Source organism: Martes martes, assembly GCF_963455335.1.
Source record: "Martes martes genome assembly, chromosome: 8".
Taxonomy (NCBI): Eukaryota; Metazoa; Chordata; class Mammalia; order Carnivora; family Mustelidae; genus Martes; species Martes martes.
Window position 1 is genome coordinate 11,464,617 of NC_137895.1, and position 18,167 is coordinate 11,482,783.

The 18,167-nt window shown below is 56.1% G+C and overlaps 1 protein-coding gene across 1 annotated transcript; it reads left to right on the plus strand.

Moving 5' to 3' along the window:
- Nucleotides 1–1,069: 1,069 nt before the first annotated feature.
- Nucleotides 1,070–15,760, plus strand: FOXRED2 (FAD dependent oxidoreductase domain containing 2). Its single transcript, XM_080812459.1, has 8 exons — nucleotides 1,070–1,874; nucleotides 3,315–3,566; nucleotides 3,715–3,984; nucleotides 4,971–5,137; nucleotides 7,414–7,579; nucleotides 8,816–9,057; nucleotides 10,432–10,602; nucleotides 12,940–15,760. Exons 1-8 carry the CDS (start codon nucleotides 1,327–1,329, stop codon nucleotides 13,182–13,184), a joined length of 2,061 nt encoding a protein of 686 aa, XP_080668585.1. The 5' UTR covers nucleotides 1,070–1,326; the 3' UTR covers nucleotides 13,185–15,760.
- Nucleotides 15,761–18,167: the final 2,407 nt, after the last annotated feature.

Below are 18,167 nucleotides of genomic sequence, written 5' to 3' on the forward strand. Positions count from 1 at the left end.
ATGCGGGTTTGTGTCTACACTGGCATACCATGGGCCACTTTGTTTACATTACCAGGAAGGAAAACATGACGAATAAAAAACTTCTTGGAGAGAGCTCATAATTTGGTGTAAGGGGGGGGCGGGGGATTAATTCCAGGTTCCACTTAACTGGTTGGTCCCTCAGGCAAATCACAGCTAAACCTCCATTTGGCCAGTGACTACAGAATGTGGGAAACAGAATCGCCTACCTCTCCTGGTTGGTGGGACAACCAGCCAGTCGTGTATGTTACTTAGCAAACAACAAGCCGAATGGCTGTGGCAAACACCTGTTAGTTGCTTTTTTTTGTCCTGACTTCACCTGGTTTCCAGTCCCCCCAAAATTGGGTAACCAACAAGTGTCCGGCTACGTTAATGGTGGAGTGTAAGAACTAGGTTTATCTCCAAAAGCCATCTGCTCCCGCGCCTCCCCTGCACGTGGAGAGGCACAGCTTTAACACAAGAGCCCTGCGCCCCAGCGTGACCCAATCCCCAGCGGTACCAGCCGCCCAGCTCCCAGCCCGTGGGCAGCACGTGCGCGCTTTGCCCCGCGCCCCCGAGAGCCCGTGCCCGCCCCGCCCCTCCCGGCGTGCCGCGCGCCGCGCACGTGACCCCGCCCCCCGCCATTGGCGGGGCAGGAGGGGCGGGGCCGCCGCGGCGCCAGCGGGCCGAGCGCGGCCTCAGTCGACTGCTGGCCGTCGCCCGTGCGGCAGGGAGGTCCGCGGTCCGTGCGGAGAGGTAGGCGCTGCAGGCGTGGGCACCGCGCACGCTCGGAGAGAGGCCTCGCGGAGAGCTGCGCCGGCAAGAGTGTGGCCTTGCGTCGCGTGGCGGCAGGTGTGCTGGGCCACCCCTGTCACGTGATCGAGGAGGCCGGCGCGCCGGGCACCCGGAGGGGGCGGGGCCCTGTAGGCCACACCTCCTTCGGTCTCGAGGGCGGGGACGTAGCCAAAGAGACCTGTTCCTCTGGGGTCTGAGCTGGGGAGGGCTCGGGAAGGGTGTCGGGCACCCCTCAAATTAGAGGAAGAATGGGGGAACACCCACCCTCATACTACCAGAGCAATAAGAAAGGGGGTGGCGCTCCTGGGAACCAAGGCCCTGGAGGAGACGGAGGCGTTCAGATTTCCTGGGGGGAGCCCTAGATCCGAGCTTGAAAGGATGGGGGCAGGCAGATGAGCTCAGAGGGCCTTGGGCTCCAGTCCTGGCTCGACCTCCGATTGCGGTGAGCGCCCAGGAGAGCCCCTGCCCCTCTCCCACCCGGTCCTCGAGGGGCCATCCGGGGTGCGAGACCTCACAGCCGCCGGCTGCCACAGGATGGGCCTCTGGGCCGCGGCCCGGCTGTGGGGCCCGCCGGGGCTGCTCCTGACCTTGGCCCTGCACCTGGCTCTGTGCCTGCGCTCGGCCCAGACCTCGGTACCCCCGCCCCGGGACTACTGCGTCCTGGGTGCCGGGCCCGCGGGCCTGCAGATGGCCTACTTCCTGCAGCGGGCCGGGCGGGACTACGCGGTGTTCGAGCGCGCCCCGCGGCCCGGCAGCTTCTTCACGCGCTACCCGCGCCACCGCCAGCTCATCAGCATCAACAAGAGGCACACGGGCAAGGCCAATGCGGAGTTCAACTTGCGCCACGACTGGAACTCTCTGCTCAGCCACGACCCCCGGCTGCTCTTCAGACACTACTCCCGAGCCTACTTCCCCGACGCGGGAGACATGGTGCGCTACCTGGGCGACTTTGCCCAGCGCCTGGGGCTCCACGTGCTGTACAACACAACCATTACTCACGTCACTCTGCACAAGGCCCGGCAGGCCTGGAACGGCCATTACTTCATCCTGACCGACCAGATGGGTCACACACACCAGTGCAGGTAAGGAACGCCCCCCGGAGCCCACCTGCTGGCACCCCTTGGTCGGCAGGAGATGTGGAAGAAATGAGAAAATAAGGTCTTTCCTTTTTTTTTTTTTTTAAGATTTTATCCATCTGTCACGTTCACTGTGACACCAACATTGGGTACTCAGCATCGTCTACCTTATGTACTCAAAAGTCCTTCCTGAGGAGCATCTCCTAGAACTAGTGTTCCTCCAAAGACTTGCTGGGGAAGATGTCCAGCAGGTGTTAAACGGGCTCAGTGGAATTTCAGAACTGAACTAGAGCGGGAGGCCCCACAGGCAGAGCTGCCGGCGTTCAGTGTTAGCTTGCTTTGGCTTGAGAGAAAGCATAACATTGAGTAGACAACCCAAACTCCAAGTCACACACTGTACTGCCCTGATTCCCTCCTCACAATGACCCTGGGGGCAGTTCACTGATCTTCGATTTACAGATGAAGAGCTCGGGTGGGAGAAGTTGAGTCACTGGGCTGTGTCACAATCTGAGCCCATCTTCCTCACCCCGAAGCCTGTACTTTTTCTTCTACACCAGGCTGCCTCTCCCTCCCGGGGTATGGGGCTGCCACTTGGCTCCAGGCAGGTGCTGGGAGGTCATCTTCTCATGCCCTTCGCTGGAGACCCAGCCTTGCCCCTTGCTTGTTATAGCCCAGGAAAGAAGGGCTGTGCCAGCCTGGGACCCTTGCATTTTAGCCCACCAGACAACCGCATAGGGGAATCAGATCTGAGCTGGGTGGGCAAGGGTCAGAAAACAAGGAGCCACAAGGGCTGCGGATATCTTCTACAAGCCCTCCGGTTCTGTTTTCAGAACCACCTGTAATCAAATCACCGTGCAGCCCTGCCCAGGACTGTAACGCCCTCCAGCATGAATCAATCAGGCTGATCTGGTTTCAGATTCTGACTCGGCCTGTCTCGCTTCACCTGGAAAGCCAAAGAACACCAACTCGGGGCTGCTTTAGGCAGTGAGGTGATGCACAAAACACTCGGTAGGGGCCTGGGACAGAATTCCTGCTCAGCAGTCCCCTGCATTGGCCCGGCCATCAGAAAAGGGAAAGTGGACCAAAGAAAAAGGGAAAAGTCATTTTCAACACTGAGGGACACACCTGGCCTGCCTGCTGTGTTCAACATTAGGGGAATCACTTAATTTGTCGTGTTCCCTTCTCAGTCAGAGAGTTGAATGAATTCTCACGTTTAGCATCACCCCAGTGCGGGGTAAAGGAGACCGTCCCCTGGAGTGGGCCTGGGAGGGGCAAGGGTGAGAAGTCTGTCGGATACTCCGGGGTAGGTCAGTAAACGGATGAATGAACGGACGTTCTCCTCTGGCTTTTTTAGGAGCCGGCAGCCTGGGGAGGCGGGGGGAGCCGGGTGGCAGGTGCAGGGAGTAATTTTCACGTCGCGGTCTTCCATCTGTCCCCTCCCTGCAGCGTGCTTCTCGTGGCCACCGGTTTGTCGGTCCCCAACCAGGTTGACTTCCCAGGCTCCGAATACGTGGAGGGGTACGAGTCTGTGTCCGTGGACCCCGAGGACTTCGAGGGTCAGAACGTGCTAATCCTGGGGCGTGGGAACTCGGCCTTTGAGACGGCGGAGAACATCTTGGGTGTGACCAACTTCATCCATATGCTGAGCCGCTCCCGGGTCCGGCTGTCATGGGCCACCCACTACGTGGGAGACCTCAGGTATGCCGCGAGCTGCTCTTGGAATCTGTACCATCAGCCCCCTCCAAAGCCATTCCTGACCCCACTGGAACAAGCACCCCTTCCTCTGAGTCTCCTCGTGCCCCGTTCAGACTCCTTTCTCTCTCCTGGTGTTCCCCTCGGGCCCCAGGGCCATCAACAATGGCCTGCTGGACACCTACCAGCTGAAGTCCTTGGATGGGTTGCTCGAGTCCGACCTGACAGATCTGGCTATCGTGAAGGACCGCGAGGGCAAGTTCCACGTCACCCTGAAGTTCTTCCTGGAGGAAGGCGACCAGAGTGCCGACGCCGACGCCGTCACCCTCCCCCAGGACGACAACGACAACTTTGCCATGCGCGTGGCCTATGACCGGGTCATCCGCTGCCTGGGCTGGAACTTCGACTTCTCCATTTTCAACAAGTGAGTCCACACGGGGTGGGGGGGGGGGAGCTGGGGTCTCCTCGCGAGCCCCTTCTGACACCTCCCCAGGGGACAGAGAGTCACCATCCCGTGGGCCAGCGGCAGGGCTCTCAGGACAGCGCCATCAGGGTGGACATGGATGCCGCCTGGTCCCCCACCCAGGATGGGAGCCTGCTGTCCTGACAAGCCCAGAGGCCCTCCATCCCGGAGCGGCAGCCACAGGGGGCCTTCCTCTGCACTGGGATCTCCCACCCGACAGACGGGAAAGGGAGCTCGGGTGAATAAGGAAGGGGAACTTGCTGAGAGGCCGCGTTAGCACAGCGGCTAAGGACGCAGACTCTGAGGTCGGTCTGAGATTCTCTGCGGACCAAATCTTCGGGCTCCGGGAAAGTCACTTAACCAGGCTGTGCCCACTTTCTTCATCACTAAAATGGAGAACATAGTTCTCTCTCATAGGGCTGCTGTGAGGAATAACATGGGAAAGTATTTGGTATATACTATAGGCTTCATAAAATGGTAAGATACCAAGTTCACTTACAATTGTTTTCAACCGCTTTGCTTGACGCGTTGCTGCCGCAGCACCTTGGCAAAGCTCAGCATCAAAGAATCTGTCCAGTGTGTCTCCCTTTCCTCTGGCCAAGGCGCTGGCAGACGTGGAGAAATTGGAGGGCCTGAAGCGGACCCCCCATCCCAGCACGTCCCCCAGGGCCCCGCTGGAGCCCAGAGCCTAGCCTTGAGTCAGGCTTGAACCTGGCTCTGTCCCTGACTCACCACATCTTCAAGCTGAGCCTCAGGGATTCCCTCTGTTAAACAGAGATCATCATACCCAGCTCCTAGGGGCCTGGTGTGGTTTTGACACAATAAGCAGTATGAGGCACGTGTGCTGAGCTCGGTGCCGAGCACACGGTACGCTCGTACACAGCAGTGTACACAGCAGTGTTTTGTACACAGCAGTGATTTTTACGAGCAACCCATTTGGCTCACAGGTCCCTCAGACTGTCTTCCGGGGGCGAGTTCAGCAAGAAGTACCCGCTGATCAAAGCCAGCTATGAGTCCAAAGGAAGCCGGGGTCTCTTTGTGCTGGGCACTGCCAGCCACTCCGTGGATTACCGCAAGTCTGCGGGGGGCTTCATCCACGGTTTCCGCTACACAGGTGAGCCGGCGGAGAGAACCATCCCCGGGGTTCGTAAACCCCGGGGGATTCACAGCAGCCTTCCCGGGAGTGCTTGTTGGTAGTCAGTCGTCTTAAAATCCCTGTCTGGGACAGAGGGCTGCGGGTTTCATGGGCTGAGGATAGATCTCGAGAAGCATCAGAGAAGGTGTGAGAGCAGGGCCATGAGGGCGTGGCGTGTGACTTGCCCTGGTCCTGTGCCAGTCAAGCAGCAGGCATTGGCAAGAAGGCAGAGCCTGAAGAGGGCTCGTGGGCGTCCCTCCCCAGCAGGGCGGGCTGAGAGGTGAGCCTTCGTGACCTCTCCGGGAGCCTCTCTCGGACGCGGTGGCATCGGAGGCGTAAATGAGGTGAACTCTCGGCCCTCGCGGGGCTGTCATAAGAACTACCTGGGGACCTTGGAGCTACGAAGCATCATGCACAGATGCTTTGGGTAGCCACAAATCCCAGTAAAAACTACGGGCTGGATGACGTCAGTTCTGAGAGTATAACCCTCCGCGCGCCGGACAGGCTGATGGTGGGCGCCTGTTACACGGGCCTGGTTTGATTTTGCCGCAAACACCAGAAGGGTCCTCCGTCCTGCACTCCGGCGTTTCTGCATTTAATTCAATGACTCCCATTGGCTTAATGCTCATGTTTTCATTTTACTGTCCTTCCAGTTTGGCAGGGAAAAAGAGGCATGTTTGATTTTCCAGGCAATGTATTTTATGTCCCGTGTGTGGTCAGAGAAGGAAACCAGAGAGAAAGTGTTAGGTGTCTGTAAACCAGGACATCCACGGATCGAATACACACACACACACACACACACACACACACACACACCCGGAATGGAAGTGTCTGTCCCTTTAGTTGTGTCTCCCCACTAAGAAATCCTCATCACTGTTTCCCTCCCTGCATCTGCTTCTGCCCCGTCTCCCCCGCTTCCTTCTGTCCCCCAATCTTTCCTCAGCTCCAAGACCGAATTCTCACAGCAGCTCCATGAGGCATTTCCGCTCCACTTCCCGATAAGGAAACTAGGGCACAGAGAGCTTAAGTAACTTTCCCCAAGTCCCCCAGCCAGTGGATGGCGGACGGGTAATTGGAATCCACGCGTGTTGTCTGACCCTCTAGCTCGCAGCCAACCACTGAGCTTCGGGCACGTGGGCAACAGTCCTGGGCGTTCAGGCGCCAGCCGCTGCGTGGTCACTACTAGGAGCGGAGGGCCCTGCGGGGGGGAGGGCCCGTGCGGCTGGGCACGTCCCGCTCATCCTGCCCCCAGCCTGAGAAGCCGGTCCCCGGGGAGACCGGAAGCAGTCAGTTAGGCAGAGGAAAGCCAACCGAAGAGAAAGTAGGAAGGGCACAGACCGTAGCCCCGTGGACGATTACTCCCGACGCCCAGCCGGTCGGTCCCCCTGCGGTAGCTGTCAGCCCACCGGCCTCCCTCTCCTGACCCAGGCCTCTTTGTCTCTCCTGACAGGTCTTCCCGCTGCCGGAGGTTTCTCTGGCTTCCTATCCAGCTGCACGGTCCCTGCCCAAACACCTGTTTCTTAAAGAAATTTTCCCTCTTTTCTGCTTACAGCTTAAGCCTCTCTCCACGCTCCCCACCTCCCCCGGGACCGCTCCAGCTCCTCGGGGTGCCATGCCGAGCGTTGCCAGGCCCGGGCCAGCTCGCCTTTCCAGGCTGGTCCGTCGCCTGCTTCTCAGAATGGGCCGCCCTCTCTCAAGATGGTCGCCCTTTCATCAGGGGCCCGTCGCCAGACTCCACTCGCTGTGTCCGTCCTCGACTCTGTCCAGAGGGACAGCTGTCGCTTTCCTGCCCTTACATCAGTGGGACTTTGTGACAGTTTGGAGTTAGGCAGTGAAGGAGGGGGGACGCTGAAAGGGTCTCCAGCTGGGGCCTGGGAGAAAGGGGAACTGTGGCCAGGGGAGCAGGCTGAGAGGCCGGCACAGGGTCTGGGGCTCGCAGAGCAGCTGGGAGGGGTCGCACGGGTGGCGCGTGGAGCCCGAGCCTGCCACGCCCATCCCTGCAGCTACCACCCAGGGCTGCTTTCACACCGGAAGCAGAACTGGGGAGCCTGACTGGGCAGCAGAGCCCAAAACACTGTCTGTCCAGCCCATAGTATAGGAACCCTCCGCTGACCCTGCTCCAAAGGCTTCTTGTTGGCGCCACGTGTGCAAGTGTGTCTTGAGTTCCAAGAAGTCCGTAGGGACTGGACAGGCATCAGGCTGTGAAGGAGCAAATCTTAAGGACGTCATGCCATCCCTTTCTCTGGCCTTTTCAGTGCGTGCTGTTCACCGCCTGCTGGAGCATCGCCACCACGGCGTCGCCTGGCCCTCCACAGAGCTCCCCACCTCACAGCTGACCAGCACCATCGTCCGGCGCGTGAACGAGGCTTCTGGGCTCTACCAGATGTTCAGTGTGCTGGCCGACGTCGTCCTGTTGAAGGAGTGAGTAGCCCGGCTTCACCGGCTTCACCCTGTCCTAGCTCTTCTCTGCCTGTTCCAGGTGTGGAGGGGCCCCGGGGCTCCCTCCTCAGGTGAAGCCTGCAGGGAGACAGGGGAGATCCGTTCTGGGGGAAAACGTCAGGGAAATCGACACCGCAGGTAGACAGACGGCCCTAGGTGTGCGTTGTAGCTTTCGACCTGTGTGACCTGGACCAAGTCACTTAGCCTCTCTGAGCCTTTCTCTCCCCCGCACAGTGGGGATAGTCACACCTGGTGGGCAGAAGTAAAAGCCCCTGGGAGACCACAGTTGGCCCCACGTGTACGAGCGGTAAACTGCAGTGATGTGAACCCCCAGTGTGGATCGACGGGGTCCCTCGGGCCAGAACCGGCTGGGCTCCTTATCAGTTAAGTGACAGGTGACAGATCACAGGTGACACCCAGCAGAGCCGGGAGGGAGAGGGGCTGCGGGTGAGGGTGCTCCGAGGACAGGTGGCAGGTGAGAAACAGGGGGGATCCCTCAGTCAGAGGGGAAGCAGCCTGACCCAAAGCCAGGGAGGGCCACATGCACCAAGTTCAGGGACACACAGGGAGTTCACAGTGATCAGTGCAAGGTATCCCATCTCCCTGACTCCTCTCTTCCATTCCCATTCTCCACCTTCAGACTCTCCATAAACATTAAACTTTCAAATTACATTAAGAATCTGACCGCCTCTCCCCAGCCCCAGGACTGCCGCCGTGGTCCAGAGGCCCAGCGTCTGTCTCAACTAAATGCGGCCTCCCACCTCGGCCCCATGGTCTGCTTTCCACACAGCAGCCTGGTGGTCCTCTCAAAACACAAGTCACACATAGTCAGCTCTGCTCAGTACTCTCCAGGGGCCAGGGGGCCGTCAGAGCACACACAAATCCTCCTCGACCTGCCCCCGAGGCCACTCCAGCCACATCGGCCTTCTTCCTGTCCCTGGAAGACACCACAGCAGTCGCTCCCTCCCAGGGCTTTCCTGTTACTGTTCTCTCAGCCTGGGTCACCCACTCCCCAGATACATTTCAGGTTGCTTCGAGTTTTCTGGAATCTGTCCCAGTGTAAGCCACGGCTCAGCTGTGACAGTAGTGGTAAAGTGAGGTGCGTGGGGATGACCAGCGGCGGTGCGCTGTACAAGGGACACGCGCACGCATGCACACGCTCCTCAGCTCTGCCACGGCACTGAGGGTCTGGCCCTCCCACGCTGCCATTGTCCCCAGGAACGCCACGGCATTTGAGTACCTGGAGGAGTTCCCCGTGCAGATGCTGGCCCAGCTGGAGACCATTACGGGAAGGAAGGCCAGGCACGGGCTGTTCGTCATCAACATGGAGTACGGCAGAAACTTCTCTGGGCCCGACAAGGACGTCTTCTTTTATGACCGGTCTGTGGGGCACACGGAAGACGCCTGGCAGTCTAACTTCCTGCATCCAGTCATCTACTACTACAGGCACCTTCCCACCGGTGAGCCGGGCCCCTGCTCTCCCCCAAGCATAGGCTTCCTTCCGGGAGCTGGGCGCTGCTCGGACCCCGGGTCTCTCCCCTGTCACACCTGTCACCTCTCACACAACTTCTCCCAGCTGGCAGAGGACACTGGGGGACTCCACCCAGAAACCCAATGGGGCAGAAGGTCCAGGAATAAGAAACAGTGTTCCCAGATTCAGGCGCATACCGTGATCTAGGCGGGCCACACGTGGAGTGTCGTGACCCCCTCCGGGCGCCACACAGCAAGAGGGACAGCCTTGCTGTGTGTGTCCAAAGGAGGGCGAACGTGGAGGGAGAGGGGACCTGGAGACGGACTCTCAGAGGGACTGGGGAAAGGCGCTGGAGGTAGTTACCACAGGCCGGTAGCCTGAAAAGCACAGAAAAGCTGGGCAGTGTTCTCAGGCCGAGCTTTCCTTGCTGTGTGGCCTGGGACCATTCCCGGAACTCTCTGAGCCTCTGCTTCCTCATTTGAAAAGTGGGGATAACAGCAGGATTGTGTGAGGAAAAATGAGATGAAGAACACAGAACGCGGGGCGCCTGGCCGGCTCAGTCGGTGGGGCTTGTGACTCTTGATCTTGAGGTTGTGAGTTCAGGCCCCACTTTGGGTGTAGAGGTTACTTAAAAAATAAATAAAATCTTACCCCAAAAAAGCACAGCACACTAGCACAGTAGCCGGCACAGAGTAGCTACCAGTAGGTGAACCCCCTCTCCCCACCCCGGGGGACACCACTCCTGCTTCAGAAACTGAAGAGCTGTCCCTTGGAAGAGGATGCCCTAAAAACAGGCAGAGGTGTTGTCAGCAGGTAGAAGTGACAGGAACTCAGGGTTCTCGTCAGAATCGGGAGCAGCTACTAATCAGAGCTGTCACGGTGGAATAGGTCACCTCTAGAGTCGAGTTTCCCAGTACAAGGGTGGTTGAGTCCTGGCTTAATGGCCGCCTGCCTGGGATGCCACAGAAGGGAGCCCACACCAGGCACGAAGCTGGCCTAGGTGAGCTCTCAGCCCCCTTTCGAGGCAGGGCCTCTGAGTCGCGTCCCAGAAAGGGCCATTTGGAAGCGGTCACAAGAAACCTCAGTCCACATGTGCCTTAGAAAGACCCGGGGCATGAGTGATCAGTCTTGGTTCCGCTTTCTGACACCACAAGGAACAGATCTAGTCTCTTCCTCATGCCAGCCTTGCAAACCCAGCGATGGCTGTGGGAGAGGCCGGCCACTGCCCAGCACAGTGTGTCGGGAAAGCCGAGCACGAGGGAGCGAGGGAAGCACCTGGGATGGGTGGGAACCACGTTGTCATCTCCAGGATGGGAAGCCCAGCCTCCAGGCTCTGACACAACTCCCCTTCTCCGCCCCACAGAGCAGGAGGTGAGGTTCCGCCCTGCCGGCTGGGCCCTGCCTCGGCCCACGGCCATCCACCACATCGTGGAAGATTTCTTGACCGACTGGACCGCCCCGGTGGGGCATATCCTGCCTCTGAGGCGCTTCCTGGAGAACTGTTTGGACACCGATTTGCGAAGCTTCTATGCAGGTAATCTAAGTTCCTAGAAGGACCAAAGGGACTGAGCAGGAGATCAGAAAAAGACCCGATCAATCCATGCTCTGCGGAGTTTTCAGGATTCATAACGAGAACCCGCACCCGAGAATTCTGTTATCCACGAGGTGGGGATGTTCAGAGAGACCCTTACCAATCCAGCACACCTGAAGTCGCTGAGTAGAATTCATTTCTCCCCCAGGGGGGGAGAAAAGGCAGGGGGAGAAAAGGGAGCTCTGAGGAAACCATAAAGCCCCTGCTGGACGTGGGATAGCTGCCAACCATCAGCAGGAGCCAAGAGCCTGTGTAACTGAGCCATGCTTGGGGGCGGGAAGGTGAGGCTGGAGTGGGGAGGGAGGTCACTTTCTCGAAAACAAATAAATAAATGTAAAAAAAGAAAAAGAACTCAACCTAAAGATAAAGTAGCACATTAGACAGAGATGAAGAGAGAATCGGTGAACTGGAAGGTAGCTCCGACAGAAGTCTGAGGACCCGGAGGGAGAAGTGACAGAAACAGGCCCAATTTCGGTCTTTTTTAAAACGCCCTGAATGCCTAGAACATCTGCCCTTTTCTGTTCAGCAGACATGTGTTGAACAGCAGTCGTATGCCAGGTACTATTCAAATCAAATCAGGTGCAAGATGGTCAGTGTCTGGCCTGCAGGTCAGAGGGCACGTGTCCTTGTTTCAACCCCAGGCAACATCGTCGGCCAACTTCGAAATCAAGGTATATACACGGAGAGAGCTGGCTTAAAACAGCAGTGCAGGCTGATCGTCTAAATATATGTAGATGCTCAGACGTCATTTACAGCATGGGGCTAAGCAACTTCCAAGTGCTGGCCTTCTGCAGACCATCACCTGCCTTCACGTGCTCGCCCGGGAAGTGATGGGAGGCAGGTCTAGAACTCTCCACTACAGAATGGCTGCCTGTTTCTCAAGGTTTCAGGATTACTCAAAGATGGCCATGCCCCTGAGGGAGCATGTCCCGCCCTGGGTTATGGCTGCCTCAAGTACATCATCCAGGCCTCAGGGCCCACTGGCAGAGGGCCACTGCCGTCCACTCCCTCGGTTGATGTGCGGCCACTAGCTCTGGCCCTGGATTCTGCTGGGCTTCTCTGCCCCCTCCTTGCCCCCCCCGGGGCCCTGAAGAAGGGGTGACCTATGTCATCAGAAGGTGGTGCTTGCCCAAAGCCCTCCTTTCTGCCGCTCTCCCAACCTCCCCCTGCACCACGGCCCTCCCTGCTCGGGGAGGACTGTCATGCCCTGTGTTGCCAGGGGCCATCTGGACCGGAAGTCAGAACCGAGGTCGGAGGGGCCATCTGCGTGGCCCCTTAGAGCCTGTTCACCCATCCTTCACAACATCCTTTGTAACGTGCCCGAGTTTCTTGAGATCAAAGGCTCGAGACAGTTTTTGGATGTGCGCTCCTTCCTATCCTGTCTCTAAATCCCCAAGAAGACTGGGTCCCTTATCTGTTTCATCTTTTCTGTTGTTTTAAGACTTTATTTATTTGACAGAGAGAGAGAGAGAGAAACAGCGAGAGAGGGAACACAAGCAGGGAGAGTGGGAGAGGGAGAAGCAGGCTTCCCGCTGAGTGGAAAGCCCGAGGGGCTCAATCCCAGGACCCTGAGAGCATGACCTGAGCCGAAGGCAGAGGCTTAACGACTGAGCCACCCAGGCGGCCCTCTTTTCTGTTTTTTTTTTTAAGTCAAAGTTACATAAGCACTCGGCTGAAAGACTTTTTCTCACTTCCACCCTCAGTCCCAGAAGGAAGTACTTCTGGCTCTTCTGGTAGTTTTTTCGTATTTCTGAATAATAAGTACCCACAGCTGTTTCCTGACAGGGCCGACTTGACCTGTGCACCAGCTTTGCGCTGTTCCCCAGTGTTCTCTTCCCTCCCCCGCCCCCGCACAGGGCTCACACCAGTGCTTTCCACACCGTATCTGCAACCCAGAGATGGCTGAGGGAATGAAGCCTTGCAGGCAGCTCCGAGCTCACGGCAGGACTGACCTCCGAGCTCTCGGCCCCAGCCAGGCCAGCTTCCAGAAGGGAAGGCTGAGGGTCTGCTCCGCAGTGGCCGAGCTCCCAGTGGACTGGGCCCAGATCTCGGGAGCTGAGTCATTTCTGTGGTTTGCTTTCCATCTAGAGCCTCGTTCTTCCAGAATGTCCGGGCACCGTCCTTGGAACTTCAGGGAGGGATGGGCCCCACAAAAGTCAGCTCCCGGGCTCGTGGGGTGGAGCGCCCTGGGCGAGGCCCCAGGGCATCAGTACCCCCACTTCCCCCGCACCTCTCCCCACACCTCTCGTTCTTACTCATTCATCCTTTGCTTTTGTGTAGAATCCTGCTTCCTGTTTGCGCTAACGCACCAGAAGCTGCCGCCCTTCTGCCAGCAGGGGTACCTGAGAGCACAGGGGCTCGTGGGGACCGAGAGCCTGCGGCGGCACGGAGTAGAGAGCGGGCTCCTGCGGGACTATGCCGCGGCGGATAGGCACCATGAGGACAGGAGCCGTGGGCCACTGGATGGCTCCCGAGCCCCGGGACCCCCAGTCCGGCCCCCCGACAGCAACAAGGAGGAGCTGTGACCACCAGGCGGCTCCCAGCCAGGCCCCCAGCCGGCCCCTCCGTTCCACCGACACACGGTTGCCAGAGACACTCAGACTGTCACGGTGACCAAGGCCACTGTGAGGGGTGACCATGCGGCGGTCTCCCCTCCAGTCTGGTCCTTGGGCGCATGGGGGACGGGATCCTGAGAAAGCCACCCTTGGCAGGTGGGAGCCGCCTTCCACAGCCAGGCTTGTCTGCGAGTGAACTGTCACTGGGCACCAGGCTGGCTCGGCTCTGTCCCCATAAGTGCCCAGCGGTCCCATTTCCTTCTGGTCTGACTCATCGGGTGAACTGGGATCCCACCCGCCTGCGGACTGTGTCCCCGGTTGAGCTGTCCTCATCTGCAGAAGGGTTCGAGGCAGGCACTTCAAACCGAACCTCTAACATCCTCAGCCATCTGGGGCAGGTGGGACTGTCACCCTGATGAAGCGATCAGGTCAGAGAGGTTAGGTGACTCCCAGGGTCCCGCCAGGCATCCCTGTCTGGGTCCCCTGAGGCCTGTGCCACCCTGCCCGCCTCACCACTCTGCCTCGCCCTGCCCCCATCCCTGTTTCCAGAACCCGGGGCAGGGGCCAGCCCAGCTTATCATCATAGGCCCGCTGTCACCAGGCAGAGACGGGACAGCCCCTGCAGAGCCACCTTATCTCGCGGGGCTTCTGCCCGAGCAGCAGGACTGGGAGCGGCGCCCACCCCAAGACTGCGCTCCCTGACCGCTGCCTTCAGCACCTGTGCCGTCTGCTCTCTCCTCCTGCTCGGCACTTGCCGCTTGCCCTGCCCCTGCCCTCTGACGTCTGGTCTGCCTGAGCGAGTTGTGTGAAACTGTCCCCATGCTGGGAGGGAGGATTCTTTGCCAGGGGCCGGCTCCACCTGCTGTTGGTTCAGAGTGTGTGCGAGGAGGCGTTTCTAACTGCGTCTGTGTGAAGCCGACGTTAAGGCCTCTGCTCTCTGGTTGCCCAGCCGTCCTCACTCTTCTTCCCCACCAGGAATCTGCTCCCTTCATATGCACCCATCAGGCACTTTGGTCCCGGGTAGGAGCAGGCCACGGGAAGCAATCATACAGAAGAATAATCACGGTGATTTTTTCAGAGCCGGGACCCAGATGATTACTTTCTCATCCGTTCTTACTGGGTCCCTGCCTCCACTCAGAATTCAAGGGACGCAGGCTTTCTGGATCCACGGCCCTTTTCTGGAAACTTCCTCGTGGCCTCCACTACTCGGCCCACCTCCTGTCTGCAGATACCTCTCCTCCAGTCGTGTGCAGTTGGAGCTGTGACACTCTGCAGCCCAAGCACGTGACAATACTTGGCATAGCTTCCCCAGGGGCGGGAACATCGAAAGGTCTCTTCCTGATCCCGGAGCGTTGGGTCCACCGTGTTTCTTACAGATGATATGTAAATCGGATTTGGGCCCCATCAGCATCCCCCTACTTTCTTTCCCAAGACTTTTTTTTAAAAACAAATCTTTTCACTAGGACTATTCCCATATGTCAGACCCTGCCACACACATCACACCTTACCAGCCACTGAAGGCAGCTGAGCGCCTTCTCCCAATCGAAGTTCAAGGTGCTGCAACAAACAATTCACCGATGCCTGTGTGACCTCGGCTGCTTCTCCCATCCTCTACCAAATCGTTAATGCCCTCAGAATTTCAGCCAGCTTCGTCTGTGTTTCATAAGACCTGGCTCCATGGTGCAGCTGGTCAGATGCCTTCCCTGGCATTCTCCGTGTAAAACTGGTCAGTAATTTGAAAAAGAAATCTTATTTCAAATCCCTATTTCATACTTCAGAATTAAGTTCAGAGCAATTTTTAAAAGCCATATGGAAACTGGAGGTGACGAGGGGATGTTACAATGAAAGCAAGGACTGTCCGACTTCAGAAGCAATGGGGTAATTCCCCAGAGGAGAAGGTTTAACGTTTCCAACCCATACTTTCTTTTAAGTTTTTATTTAAATTCCAGTTAGTTAATGTTCCAGGTGAAATTTCGTGTTGTTGTTGTTTTTTTTTTTTTAACTGATCTCTACACCCAACGTGGGGCTCGAACTCCTGACTCCAAGATCAGGTGTCACACTCCACTGACAGTGCCAGCAAGGCACCCTCCCTCCCATACTTAACTAATGTCAGTAATGTGACCGTTTAAAGAAAAGGATAGAAATTAAAAGGCAAAAAGCATGGGTAAAAACAGTGACAGCAGAATACAACACACAAAAGTAAATAATATCTTTATTACACAACCGATTGGAGTTAATGAGAAAAAAAGACTAAGCAACTAATGGGACATTGACCCAATAAAACACTATACAGCTCTCAAAACCCCCCAGAGATGGGGAAGGGCCATGCCATAAAAAATACATCTGTGACAAAGCCAAGTGAAAAGAAGCAGGCGACAAGAGTGTAGTTAGTTGTGAACTACTTAAAGCTGGAAAGCCACAGATGGGGGAGACTGGCAAGGACATATCACAGAATGCAACAGTAGTCCTGTGAGATTTATGGAGGCATTTTTCTTTCTCCAAATGTGTGGTTACACTGTATAGTGAAATAAATGCATTTATTTTTTAAAAAATCATCTTTGCTTTTGGGATTTAAATTGCTGGGGGTGATAGGAGCCGGAAGCCCTCCCAGGGGACATGCTCTGCCTGGGTCCTCGTGATGCCCATGCTTTCATTCCTCTCCCAAGTCCGGAAGACACCACACCCAGTGTCGAGGGGGAAGATGTACCTCCCCCCAAAGAAGGGAATTTTAAGTGGTGTGCACTCCTCTGCTACAGTCTTCGGACTGACTGATCCAATACAACAGAGGAGATCTCTGGAGAAATCTTCCCTCTGTCCCACTGACAGAGAATGAAAGGTAAAAAAAATCCTTATTTTGTACAGGTCCCCCGGGCATAATCTCCAATCCATTGTAGAGCCCCAAATTCCTTCTGTTCCCCAAATAAAAATGAGGGTGTCACTAAAGTCTGTCTAGAAAGTAAATCACCAAGAAGTGAATTTATCTAAATAAACCCTAACATCTAATCATTTACCGAGTATTTACTATGTACCCAGAACTATGCTGTGGCCTTAAAGGGAAGCTCACAAATTCTCTGCTGCTTCTCCTCCAAAGAGCTGGCGCTCATTCCCCTCCTGCTGGGTGAGAGGAGGACTGAGTGATTCACTAACGGCAAACGAGGAGAAGCCACAGGATGTCATTTTCATGATTAGGTTATAAAAAGACTAGCATTCACCCGCCCAGAGACCGTTCTCTCTCTCATCGCTTTCTCGGGCCATGTTGCAAAGACATCCAGGCACCTATGGAGAGAGCTCCTTGTCCATGTGGCAAGGAACCTAATGCCTGCCAAGAGCCATGTGTGTAAGCCTGGAAGCAGATTGTCCTCCTGTCCAGCCTTTAGATGGGTGCAGGGACGGCCACCACCTTGAACGCAGCCCCATGAGTGACCCCCAGCCAGAACCCAGCCAGGTCAGCCGCTCCCTGACTCTCGATTCACAGAACTTGGAGATAATGCCTGCTGTGTGAAGCCGCTACATTTCAGGGGCTTGGGGGGGTGTGTTTTGTTATGCAGCGATGGATAACGAATACACGCTTTAAGTAACTTAGCTGCATTACTTTGTCACCACAACTCTAAGAGACAGATAATCCTATCCCCTGTTCCTACCGTGTTCTCCCCATTCTTGTGCTGAGAACAATTACACAGCAGGTCGGTGGTGAGGTGCTTTGAAAATCCACTTCCTTCCAGCCGTCCTCTAAATATTAAATCATTAACGCAGCCACGTCACCTGTGGGTTTCCTTCTCGTGAACACTGGCGAACAAGAAATGAAGGGACACAACTCTCAAACCTAAGAAACAGGAAATAAAGTGTGCATGGCCCCACCAGATGGTAGGGCAATGTTGAACTGCTGATTGCACAGAAACATACCCTCAAAAGGAATATTCATCCATTCCATCAGCCAGACATCCGTGCACTCCAGGTGGGGGCAGGATGACTCAGATGGGACAAGGAAAGCTCTGGAATCTGGAGCATCCACCCCCCACCCCAGGCTCCAGCCTCAGTTAGGATCCTCGGTTCTCTGACCAATGACAACATCAGCCCCGAAAGCTAAATTGGATTCCTCCCTGGAAAAGAAACCCGTAGGCCGCATCATTTCCCTGCAGATGCTAATTTTTTTTAATACAGTAAAAATGCTGACTGGGGAGAGGTTTTTGTCAGACTGCAGGCTTTGAAGAAGCATTTAATTCAATCTGGCATCCAGACAGAATGTAAATCTGCCACCAAGGGAAGCTGATGGGCAAATGGATGAGAGGCTTTAGCCCAAGTATTTGATCCAAGTACATCGCACGACTAATCCATCAACCCTGAAATAAAAAAAAAAAAAAAAAAACAGCTGTATTTAAGCAGGGAAGAAAAGAGCAGAATATCCTGTCTCACTCCTTTCTCAATTCTGCATACTGATTTGCCGGCTCTTCTGGAGAGAGCCCCGAGTTTCGTGCTCCTTGCAAAATGTTTCAAAAGTCTGCCTCCTGTTTTGTTTTTTTTTTTCCCCATTCTCTTGGAGAAATTACCATCTCAGACCAGTCTCTCAAGTCATTCCAAATCATTATAAATTAGTTCGGTGCAGAAAAGTCTCACCACCAGAAAAAAAGACAATGCTATCTAGCTAGAAATGTTCACCGTGTGTTATAACCCGTCATTGTAGTTTAGAAATACAGCAAGTATGAAAGTGTATGAGATGAGCCCCCTTTACACCAGCTCTGTTTCGGTTCAGATCAGTCAGTCTATCAGGAAAAGGGGATGAATCTAGAAGCCTGCGCCATGAAGCACCATGGTACATTAAAGATGGCCGCAAAGGTTACGACAATTTCTATCAAGATATGAGGTCTGTGTCCCCTCCCCTTGTCTTAGGGTGGCTGCCAGGACTGTTTTGACCAAAAGAACATGGTAGCAGTGATGCCACACTGATTTCTGGGT

Coding starts and splice junctions, on each gene's coding strand:
- FOXRED2 (XM_080812459.1), top strand. CDS start 1,327: ATGGGCCTCTGGGCCGCGGCCCGGCTGTGGGGCCCGCCGGGGCTGCTC. Junction 1,875..3,314: donor GGTCACACACACCAGTGCAG/GTAAGGAACGCC, acceptor CCCTCCCTGCAG/CGTGCTTCTCGTGGCCACCG. Junction 9,058..10,431: donor CTACAGGCACCTTCCCACCG/GTGAGCCGGGCC, acceptor TCCGCCCCACAG/AGCAGGAGGTGAGGTTCCGC.